Source organism: Octopus sinensis, linkage group LG26 (genome assembly GCF_006345805.1).
Source record: "Octopus sinensis linkage group LG26, ASM634580v1, whole genome shotgun sequence".
In the NCBI taxonomy this organism is placed as follows: domain Eukaryota; kingdom Metazoa; phylum Mollusca; class Cephalopoda; order Octopoda; family Octopodidae; genus Octopus; species Octopus sinensis.
Window position 1 is genome coordinate 12,801,485 of NC_043022.1, and position 12,518 is coordinate 12,814,002.

The 12,518-nt window shown below is 37.1% G+C and overlaps 1 protein-coding gene across 1 annotated transcript in view; it reads left to right on the forward strand.

Moving 5' to 3' along the window:
• The window catches only part of LOC115224733 (neprilysin-1-like), a 76,796-nt gene extending 66,607 nt beyond the window's left edge, over positions 1-10,189 (forward strand). The window contains exons 18-22 of the mRNA XM_029795608.2: positions 3,453-3,583; positions 4,118-4,183; positions 5,236-5,331; positions 7,246-7,322; positions 9,542-10,189. Coding sequence (XP_029651468.1) covers positions 3,453-3,583; positions 4,118-4,183; positions 5,236-5,331; positions 7,246-7,322; positions 9,542-9,641 — 470 coding nt within the window. The 3' untranslated portion in view covers positions 9,642-10,189. The remainder of the gene's footprint in view (positions 1-3,452; positions 3,584-4,117; positions 4,184-5,235; positions 5,332-7,245; positions 7,323-9,541) is intronic.
• Positions 10,190-12,518: the final 2,329 nt, after the last annotated feature.

Sequence of the window (12,518 nt, forward strand, 5' to 3'; positions counted from 1 at the left end):
TCACTGTATTATTTATCCTGGATGCTCATAAGAAGTTGATATTCCCTCTATAGCTCAGCACTGTACACTGATAATGGCCTGGCAACTTCAAATGACATAAAGGCTATGACTAGTCTTTGGATAAATTGGGAAAGAAATTGATAGGAATCTTCTGGGACTTTGGTTAAAACACAAACATCACACCAGTTTATCAAAAGCTAACTTCTTATACATTACTCTTGACCTTAAGAGAGGCATGTGTACTATCCCTAAAGAAAGTCTGATGAGGAGACTGAATACATTCATAGGGATTCTAACCACCTTCAGCTTTAATTTGTAATTTAGTAGTTGGTATTAGTAGAAGATTCTCTAATCTATCCTTGGATAAAAACATGTTTGTTTGAAAATAGGTGAGGGTTAGTGACAGGAAGAGTATCTGGGCATAAAAATTTTGCATCAACAAATGTTGCCTGACCCAAAGAAGCATGAAAAATTTGACATTAACATTAGAGAGAGGTGGGGAGGACAAACAGACAGACATAGGTGTGACTGTGTAGTGCCTAACCATGTGGTTTGGGATTCAGTCTCACAGCTTGGCACCTTAGGCAAGCATCTTGTACCATAGCCCAACGCCAACCAAATCCCTGTGAGTGGATTTGGAAGATGAAAACTGAAAGAACCCCATCTTGTATGTGTGTGTGTGGCGGGGGGGTACCTTTGTCTAGACATCACATGACAGTTGTAAACAAGCAGCACCGTCAGTCAAGCAGAGTTCTCCATTTCCAGTATTCCACAAAAACATGTCCAACCATGAATAAATATTTCCTTGCTTGGAAACGAAGGTTGGCAACAGAGAGGGCATCCAGCCATAGAAAATTTGCCTCAACAAATTTTGTCTGATTCATGCAAGGATGGACAAGTGGACATTAAATGTTTGTGTATGTAAGTATAAATGTCTCTTATTATGTCGACTTACATATATAAACAACTTAAACCAATACTTTTTAGTAGAATACATGTTTATTAAATTTTTACAAGGTAAAAGTTGACAGTGACTTTAGACTTTCTGTTTACTCACCTTAATCAGACTGATGAAAGTGACTAATTCATATATACTTATTTACGGTTCTTATCATATGTATATGCTTTTAGGGTCCCCTACTCTATACACACAGAGACATTAAAATAATGTAAATAACTCGCCCAGTTACAGAGTTATGATGGTTCAATGATGGAACAACATTGGTGCTAGAATTGAGTGATGCTGGTTTAAGGATGGAACAACACTAGGGCAATAATTGAGTGGCTGGATGCCCTTCCAGATACAGAAACTCCACCTCAACAAATTCCATCTGACCCATGCAAGCATGAAAAAATAGACGTTAAACCAATGATGTGACAGACAGACAGAGCGATAGATAGATAGATAGGATATTTAATTGGTGTCTGTCTAAAGAAAGCATATCCAATATCATAGTGTAGATTAATAATATTCATATTATGGACTAGTCAGAGCCTTGCTTCTCTTGGCAGACTAGCAACAGACTGACTTAACCAAAGTATAAATATTACAAGAACACACACACATTTTCAGTCCAAATGAGTTTTCTACCTAAGATTTACATGTTATTATTTACAGCTTTATTTACTGCAAGTTCCACATTGAACGATGGAGGATGGACGGACAGACAGACAGACTGATAGATGTGACAATAATAAAACCTTTTTCCATATTCCGAATATTTGTTACAATTTATCAATTGTTGATTTGATCAGATGTATTTTGATGAGATATTTTCTTGGTTGATAACAAGTCACTGCTTCTACCCACACATTCACTACAGTTGTGAACAAGAAATCTTAGAGATGAGAGTTAGAGAATTTTATGCGTAAGAACCAAAAATAGTGTTATGGTGAACTTTTGACTCCTGAACACAGACTAATAAATGGGGAATATAAACTGAGAAAGACTGGAAGAATGCGAAAAGTGTCTGAGATGGGAAAAATATTTCCAAATTATAAACAAACAACTCAGCATTTACATATGTGTATATGTACATGTGTAAGAGAGTGTGTTTACAGAGGTGTGTGTATGTGTGAATACGTGTGTTGAAAATATAAACATGTTGAAAAGTCTGTGGGCTGAACTAGAAAGTTCTCATGTGGAAGGGTAGAGTAAGAGAAATTGTATAGCATTCTGGGAGAGAGAACTTTGGAACAGATACAGCATCCAGCTAGAGTGCTGAGAGGTGAAGAAGACAGATAGGGAAAGACAGGGAATGGAGATGTTGATGCCAGCAAGCTGTCAGACCAAATGTAACATTGTAAAGTTCAGTAGAACCTATAGGAGTGTGTAAATCACATTTAATAAGGAACAAATGAGTTTACACAAACAGAATGTTTTATGAAGACAGCAGAAGAATTTCTCAAGTGAAAACTTGCGGAGTAAATAATTTTAAAATTGTTGATTAGTAAATGTGGGTGTTTTGAAGGTAAATTACCTACAGACTGGCAACAAACCAGTTCAACCATTGACTACAAAACTACATCAATGTAACAAATTGTATAATACCAAACTAAACAATAGAAGCTGTACATGTAAACACCTGCTGCTCTGAGATGTTTTATCATCATCATCATCATCTTAACATCTACTTTTTCATGCTTGCATGGGTCAGATGGAATTTGTTGAATCAAATTTTCTATGGCTGGATGCCCTACCTGTAGCCAACCCTATAATACCAAACTAAACAATAGAAGCTGTACATGTAAACACCTGCTGCTCTAAGATGTTTTATCATCATCATCATCATCTTAACATCTACTTTTTCATGCTTGCATGGGTCAGATGGAATTTGTTGAATCAAATTTTCTATGGCTGGATGCCCTACCTGTAGCCAACCCTATAATACCAAACTAAACAATAGAAGCTGTACATGTAAACACCTGCTGCTCTAAGATGTTTTATCATCATCATCATCATCTTAACATCTACTTTTTCATGCTTGCATGGGTCGGATGGAATTTGTTGAATCAAATTTTCTATGGCTGGATGCCCTACCTGTAACCAACCCTCACATATTTCCCAAGTAACACAGTATTTCCCCATGGCCAGACGGTTTTTGTGTGTTTCTTAAATGGCTTATAAACACCTTCCATACTGCAATTGCTTTCATTCCAGCACAGGATCTCAGATCAGATCACTTGCTATGCAAGTACATCTCCGTAATATTTTACTAAGTTTTTCATTATTTTCAAAATTAATTGAAACAAATATTAATATTTCAATTATTTTCAAAATTAATTGAAACAAATATTATATATTTCACAAAAATATGGTAAAAAAAATTATATTGAAAATATGGTGTAATATTTTGTTTTAAGATGTATAAAGACTTCATTAAATAAGTGGTTCACCTTCAAAGACAAAAATACAAAACACACCTGCAGACACATATCTTTGATTATTACAGGTAGAAAGTTTGATAAAACTGGTAATTTGAAACAATGGTGGAAGAATGAGACTATAGAGGCTTTTAATAAGAAGGCACAGTGTATGATAGACCAATATTCCAGTTTTGTCTTGAAGCAAGCTGGTTTAAAGGTGAGTTTAACAATCTCTTGATTAGTTAAAGGTAAGTTTAACAAAATTGTTAATTTAATTTAATGAGGTTTTTTTTCCTACTTTAATAGAGATGTTAGACTTCTGTTTATGCATAGTTTGAGTCCATTACCTTCATCTGGAAGTGTTGATAGTGGTAGCGGCGAGCTGGCAGAAAGGTTAGCACGCTGGGCGAAATGCGTAGCCGTATTTCGTCTGCCGTTACGTTCTGAGTTCAAATTCCGCCAAGGTCGACTTTGCCTTTCATCCTTTCGGGGTCGATAAATTAAGTACCAGTTACGCACTGGGGTCGATGTAATCGACTTAATACCAATGTCTATCCTTGTTTGTCCCCTCTGTGTTTAGCCCCTTGTGGGTAATAAAGAAATAGGTATTATCATTGTGGCCATCATCAACATCACCACCATCATCAACACTACCATTATCACAAACATCCTCCTCCTCACCACCACCATCATCATCATCAGCTTCATCATTTTTGTTATCTTCATCCCTGTAATGTACTCTATATTTCAGATAAGAGGTATAAACACACTTGGAGAAAATATTGCCGACAATGGAGGTTTGAAACAAGCTTACCAGGTAGGAAATTATCGTTATTAAGATGATGAGCAGGCAGAGGCATTAGTATGCTGGACAAAAGGCATAGCAGCAATTTGCCCATCTTTGTGTTCCGAGTTCAAATACTGCTGAGGTCAACTTTGCCTTTCATCCTTTCAGGGTCAATAACACAAGAACCAGTCAAGCATTGGGGTCAATGTAATCAACTTAGACAACTCCCACGAAATTGCTGGCCTTGTGACAAAATTTAAGACCTTGCAGCAAGGCAGTGAACTGAGACAGAATCATTAGCATGCAGGGCAAAATGCTTTTTGGTATTTTGTCTGTCTTTATGTTCTGAGATCAAATTCCACCAGAGTTGACTTTGCCTTCCATCCCTTCAGGGTCAATAAAATAAGTACCAGTCAAGCACTGGGGGCAATGTAATTGACTTAACCCATCCCCTGAACTTGCTGGCCTTGTGCCAAAATTTGAAACTATTATCACTATTATTATTATTATTATCAAATTCACACAGCAAAGCTACATTTCATGTCCGCTCCCAGAATTTTGTTTAAAAAAAATTAACTGTTTCACTATGAATGGCATTATCTAACCATTTGGACCATCTATGCCAACAATGGGATTAGTAGAATGGTCTAACCATCTGGTCTTTCTGTACTATGATATAAGTAACAGAGCAGTTTAATAGTTTGGTCTATCTCTATCAGTGATCTATGAACAGTAGGGGTGTGGTTTGCAGACTTGTCTATCTATGGCAGTGATTCTCAACTAAGGTCCATAAAACCCTTAGGGGTCCACATAAGATTTTGTTGCTAAAGTTTATGTGCAATAAATTTGTTATACTTTTACAAATAGTTTTACAATTTTTTTATACAATTCCTTTATAATATTTAATTGTAAAAATATAACCAAATTTTTAAAGCATCGATTGCTTATAGGGGCCCATCTGAGTAAAATAAGAATCAAAGGGCCCCAGAGGTTAAAAAAATTGTTGAGAACAACCGATTTATGGTCTATCAACTGTGGATATCTGTTTCTGTTCTCTAGTCTTCTATTTTTATCTCACCCAGGCCTATCAACAGTGGGTCGCCGATCATGGGGCTGAACCACCATTACCAGGGCTCAACCTTACCCATGAACAACTGTTCTTTGTTAACTATGCACGGGTAAGTCAAATTCTCTTTTTTTCTTTTTTTGTTCATTAACTATGGTTGATACATTAGAAACATTTTATTGTTTTGTTTTATTTAAAACAGGTTCAGGGTGGTTGTGTTGTTGAGAAGTTTGCTTCCCAGCCATGTGGTCCCAAGTTCAGTCCTACTGCACAGCACCTTGGGCAAGTGTCCTCTTCTATAGCTCTGGGCTAACCAAAGCCTTGCGAGTAGATTTGGTAAACAGAAACTGTATGGAAGGTGGTGAGCTGGCAGAAACGTTAGCACGCCGGACGAAATGCTTAGCGATATTTCGTCTGTCATTATGTTCTGAGGTCAAATTCCGCTGAAGTCAACTTTGCCTTTCATCCTTTCGGGTCAATAAATTAAGTACCAGTTACGCACTGGGGTCGATGTAATCAACTTAATCGTTTTGTCTGTCCTTGTTTGTCCCTTCTATGTTTAGCCCTTTGTGGGCAATAAAGAAATAAGAAACTGTATGGAAGCCCAATGTTTATGTACGTGTGTGTGTGTGTGTGTGTATGCTTAACTTACATCTTCACCATTGGTTTAACATCCACTTTTCCATGCTTGCATGGATCAGATGGAATTCATTAAGGCAGTTTTTCTATGGCTGGATACCCTTCCTGTGGCCAGCCCTCATCTGTTTCCAAGCAAGGTAATATTCTCCGTTATGTTTTTCAAGGAAGACTAAAAAACAACATTTCTTGCATGATGGTGAGGCTCGTTTACATCTCCATCACATGATGTCAAGACAAGGATACACACAAACACAAACACGTACAAACACACACATATGACAATCTGCCTTCGGTTTCCATCTACCTTCTGTGTGAAAAGTCTAGCTGCATCCGAAAAAATATATATTATGAAACAAAAATAAACACAAAATTTATTACACGAATCTGTTACTACCACGACAGTCAACTATTTGACACCGAACACGAGTTTGATGTTGAATACATCCACGAATTTTCTGCTCAGATAGCTCTTCCCAAGACTGCAAGACAGCTTCGTGCAATTCATGCCTCGTTGTAGGGTTTTTCAGTTCAACTTTATCGGCCAAAATTTTGAAAATGCCTTCATCTAATGGATTCCACGTGTAAACATGTGTTGAATAGAACTCACTGAATAAATCTTAATTAACTGTGTTGTCAATTGTATGCACCTGACATATGCTAACGTGTATGCAGCCAGACTTTTCACACAAATATGTTCGCAGAGCTTTGGTTGACCCAGGGCTATAGTAAAACACACTTGCTCAATGTGTAAGGCACTGGAACTTGACCCAAAACTACAGGGTCAAAAAACAACATTTTTAACTACACAGCCATGGTGGGGCCAAAAACTGGCAGAATCACTCACACGTCAGACAAAATGCTAACATTTTTTCTGGCTCTTTACACTGAATTCAAATTCAACTGATGTTGGCTTTACCTTTCATCCTTTCAGATTCGATAAAACAAGCACCAGTTGAACACTGGGGATTCATGTCTAGCCCCCTCCTCAAAATTTCAGGCCTTGTGCCTATAATAGAAAGGATGAAGATTATTATTATTATTATTATTAAGGCAGCAAGCTAGCAGAATTGTTAGTATGTGGGGTGAAAAGCTTAGTGACATTTTGTCCATCTTTATGTTCTGAGTTCAAATTCTGCTGAGGTCGACTTTGCCTTTCATCCTTCTGGGGTCAATAAAATAAGTACCAGTTCAGCACTGGGGTCAATGTAATTGACTTACCCCCTCCCCCACCAAATTTCAGGCCTTGTGCCTATAATAGAAAGGATTATTGTTGTTATTGTTCTTGAGAGACAGAGATGTGGGAAGGATTTTGTGAGTCTAAGATTTTTGGCATTAAATTGTATTGGTTTTGGATTTAACAAACCTTGAATGTGTTTCTTATTCAAAGATTTGGTGTGGAAAAATGAGAGATGAAGAAGCCCTAAACCAGATTCGGACCGAAGTACACAGTCCAGGACCAATAAGGTACATTACTGTCTGTCTATAGTTACACTTTTATCTATATCTACTGATAGATGTGGAGGCACATGGCCTAGTGGTTAGAGCAGCGGACTTGGGGTTGAGGGATCGCAGGTTTGAATCTCAGACTGGGCAATGTGTGTGTTTATGAGTGAAACATCTAAGCTCTATGCAGCTCTGGCAGAAGGTAATGGTGAACTCTTCTGCTGACTCTTTCACCACAACTTTCTTTCAATCTTTCCTCCTGCATCTTGCAGCGCATCCCGTCCAGGTGGGGAACCTATACGCCAAGGAAACCGGCCCTTATGAGCCAACCACATGGTCCCAGGTTCAGACAGAAACTAAAAGAAGCCAGTCGTATATATGTATATATATATGTGTGTGTGTGTTTGTGTGCGTGTGTATGTGCATACATACACAAACATTAAGTTCCACTAACCAGAAACTGACTCTACACAGTAAATTCAGGAATCCAGATACATGCCCACTAAACCAAGTATTCATGGTTACCTCAGTTGTCTAAGAAGCTGAGGTTACTTCCAGTCTGCCAAATAAGGAGCTTGAAAGAAGGTGGCTTGTAAAAGAGTTACTCCATCCTTCAGTCCTCTTTCAGGCACACAGACAAAAAGAATAGTTCAAAGCTTTCAAGTAACATCTGGAAGCTCCAAGGCAGCAGTATACTACAAAACATTAGGTGGAATATTTTGGAAAGATCAAAGACACTGAACCAAAAAAATGTAGATCCTGTGACTGAAAGAGCACACATACTCAAAGAACAGTAGAGGTCAGAGATATTTACCAGGTGTATGTATCTTGACAAATTTCTGTTGTCAAGTTGGAGGACACCTCACCATGTTAGACACACCTTTCTCTTATTTAAATAACCCTGCTAGCCATAGGTTTTGACATTTTCATAATGCTATGCCTATACACTAAAAAATTACACACTCATTAATGACATTTATTTTCAAAGATAAAACATATTACATCACTCATCTCTACATCAGCATAAACAGTATTATTTCTTTGTAAGTCTTTGCTTTTTTTTTTGACAAATCCCAAGCTTTGATTAAGGGATTTAACTTAGCATTCAAGAACAAAATTATCCCTGTTCTCCTAAGAGCGCTTTTGTTTTTTAATTTTTCCCCATTTTTTTTCACACTTTTTCCACATATTCTCATTGAGCAGTCATGTTATATAAGCCTAAGTGATTACTGGATTGTACATGGTACACTTTATTAAACTACAGATGAATATTGTTCTTCTCAAGTATGAAAAGTTGAAGTAGCTCACCCATTCTCTATTTATTAAATGATAACTATACACAAACACAAACACACACACACACACATTTACATGTATGGGAAAAAGTAGATATACAATTGCTGAGCATGAATGGAATGTTCTTTATATTTCTTATCCTAAAAAAGAAATAAGGAAGTGAAAAGAACATTCCATTTATATTTAGCAAATGTACACCAACTTCTGTCCACCCCTGGGATGGACACATTTGTGTGTAAGTCACACCCTCTAATTTAGTGTTAAATCCTGGCACAAAATTTTTCCTCTCCGTGGTTTTAGCTTTGTGTTTTTTATCCCATGTATAAGTCAAATCCTAGTTTTGGTCAGTCAAAACCAAGTATAATTCAGTGCAACACATACATGAATAAATACAGTGTGTATGTGTGTGTGTGTGTGTATATATATATTTTATTGCATTTCATTTCATTTGAGTCCATGCTCAGGCCAAGTCGAAACTCCACCCTCAGAGTCTGGTGTGGTTGCCAGGTTGTATTCTCTGTTTAATTTTGACATGTGTAGGAGCGAGTTTGAGTCAGTTTGTGCTCGTTGTGTATATCCTGGGAGATGGGGTTCATCTCTAATGGTGCTTAAGTATCTATCCAGCTGCAATTTGAATGATTCTACACTGCATCCTGATAGATTTCTGACATGTACCGGAATGGAGTTGAATAGTTGTGCTCCTCGAACCAACAGACTTGACTCTCGCATATATATATATATATATATATATATGTGTGTGTGTGTGTGTGCATATATATGTGTGTGTGTATGTGTGTGTATATATATATGTATATATATGTGTGTGTGTGTGTGTATATATATGTGTGTGTGTGTGTGTGTGTATTTATGCATTTGGTATTTTGTTCAAATTTGATATTCTATCATTAACTTTTGCTAATCCCATTCTTTTTTTCTTGTTCCAGAGTCAAGGGGCCATTATCAAACTCTGTGGAATTTTCCAAAGTATATAACTGTCCTTTGGGCAGTAACATGAACCCAGAGCACAAATGCCAAGTTTGGTAAAAAAAACCGTTTCATTCATTAGCACCATCAGAGTGACTTCTATATTCACCATACAAGCAGTTAACACTGATAAATGCAACTTGCAGCTCATCTTCTCAGATCCCTTCAAAGGAAACACAGTCACGGTTCCACTTCTAACTTCAGCTTGCCCCTTTTCTCTCTCTTTCTCCCTCTCTCACTGATGTATGAGCTGTGATTTAGGGAGTTCAAGTGGTCGCGGTGGTGGTGGTGGTGGTGGTTGTTATACCTTGTTGTTAATTCAGTCTTGTACACAATGTTATATAGGCAAAAGGGTGGGGAACTTTACACATGGTGGTAGTGGTGGTGTGCTGATGGTATTGGTTGTGTGGTAGTGGTGCAGTAGTAGCAGTGGAAGTGGTGGTGAGTCAGGGGCAGAGTAGTAAGGAGCCCCTGTCCATTTTCCCTCTATAATTACGATAAATTTTTCTTTGACTTCTGTTTTCCTTTTTTCGGGGTGGCTCCCTCCAAAAAAAAAAGAAAAAAGAAAATTAAGGTTTTGGATCTCGCCCAGGTATTAAGTTTGAAAACCATTGCCCTAGACCTTCAAGGGTCCCTAGGCAATGCACAGCATGGCCGCAGTCAACTGACTGAAACAAGTAAAAGAGTATATATATATATATATATATACATGAGGGGTGCTCAAAAGTTTATGGCTTTAGGTAAAAGAAAAATACAGAGGATCAGTTAATTATGATTGTATTCAACATATTCCCCTCACACTTATTGCAGCAGTCCTTCAGTTTTTTCTAAACCCTGTAAGAAGAATTCAGAAGGTTGGGCCTTCAACCAGGGCCCTGTAGCAACAATCACTTCTGAATCAGAGTGAAATTTCATTCTCCAGTGAATTAAACAAAACTGAAGATATCAAGCATTAGTAGGATATTGTAGATATGCAAGTACTGAATTCGACTTAAGCTGTAGACCCAACTCTGGGGTTTGCGTGTGTGTCCATTTATATACATAAACACACATGTATACACTTATATATATTGACCTGATGCCTCCTGTGGTTACCTCAAATTTCCCAAATATTCTGTCAGTTGTTAACACAGACCTCATAAATAACATAACACTTGTATGTGTGAATCATGTGACCTGTATTAGCCAATGAAATGATGATGTGTTGACACCATCTTAGATTACTGTCTATGATTAGTGATCAGCCTGACCTTGAGACAAAATGAATCATTTGACGAGGATGACACTGATAATTACTTTGAAATTTTGGCTATGTAGCCTCCATCAGACAATTTGATAAAGGCCACATAACTGAAACTTCAAAGTGATTATCAATCTTTTGTGTAAAAATAAAATGGGTGTGTGTGGATAGATAGATATATTGATAGACAGATAGATTGATTGATATACACACAAATACATGATTATGTATGTATATGAATTGATTATGCACAACAGTATTTTGGATAATCTAAAAGCTACATAGGTAATAGTATACAATTTTTAATTTTAAGCTTCAATGTGAATTATAAACAAATTTGGAAGGATATATATATATATATATATATATATATATATGTATGTATAAGGATGAAAAGGAACACACGAGTTGATATATATGAAAAAACAAGTCAGGATAGAAAATGCTAAAATAATTTTATAAAGAACATTTCAGGACCGGTTTCAGTCATTTGAGACCTTTTCAACTGTAACAATTAAATAATTAAATTTAGGAAAATTAAAAGAAAAGTTTTTTTTAAAAGAATATTGGTATAGTGTTCAAATACAAGGGGTATTTTCCTTGTTTCTGCCTTTCTCTGTCTCTCTTGTTTACTCTTGTGAGTTCGAGGCCATTGTATATATATACACACACATATACATATATTTATACATGCATACACACACACATATATAATCATTACATCTTTATGTTTGCTTTCCATTCTGATATTGGCTGGATGTTTTGAGAGGAACCAATGTGTCACTTTGAGCATGCTTTCTGTGGCTGACACCAGGGTGTACTGGGTGCTGTTGTCATGGCACCAGCAGAAGCAAGATCACTTTGTAACTTGCAAGACTAAAGAGCTCCCTAAAACTGAGAAGGGCAAGGGTAACGCCTTTATGCAATACTAGGCACAAACACATGCTCGTATGTATGTATGTATGCATGCTAAACGAGCATGACTGTGTAGTTAAGAAGCTTGTTTTGCAACAATGTGGTTTCTGGTTCAGTCCCACAGTGCAGCATCTTGAACATGTGTCTTCTACTATAGTCCCTGGTTGACCAATGCCTTGTGAGTGAATTTGGTGGAGGGAAACTGTGTTGAAGCCCATCATATATATATGTATGTGTGTAAGCTCATCATATGTGTGTGTGTTTGTCTCCTTGACAAGTAGTGTTGGTTTGTTTACATTCCATAACTTAGTGATTTGGTAAAAGTGACGAATAGAATAAGCAGCAGACTCCCCTCCCACCTCATTTATGAAAGGAAAGCATCCCTCAATGGAAAATATTTCCTTTCTTTTCATCCCTTCAACTACTTCATGTGTTACTTCACCACTGCCAACACCATCACCGCTGCTGTTGCTACCACCACCACCACCACCACCACTAGTATTTCAATATTGCAAGCCATAATAATTGATTTTATACACAAGCACACACACACACACACATACATCTGTGCAAGTGTGTGGGGGCGGGGAGGAGGGGGAGAAGCAAGTTCAAGGTCTGGTTTGAATTTACCAGACAAAATATCATTAATGTAATTATACACATGTGAATCTTCATGCTAACGAAGAAAATTATCTATGCTTTATACATACATGTATATTCAGATATATATATATATATACCGGAGTAAACACATAAATGTGAAACAAGGTGGAAAAAAGAGT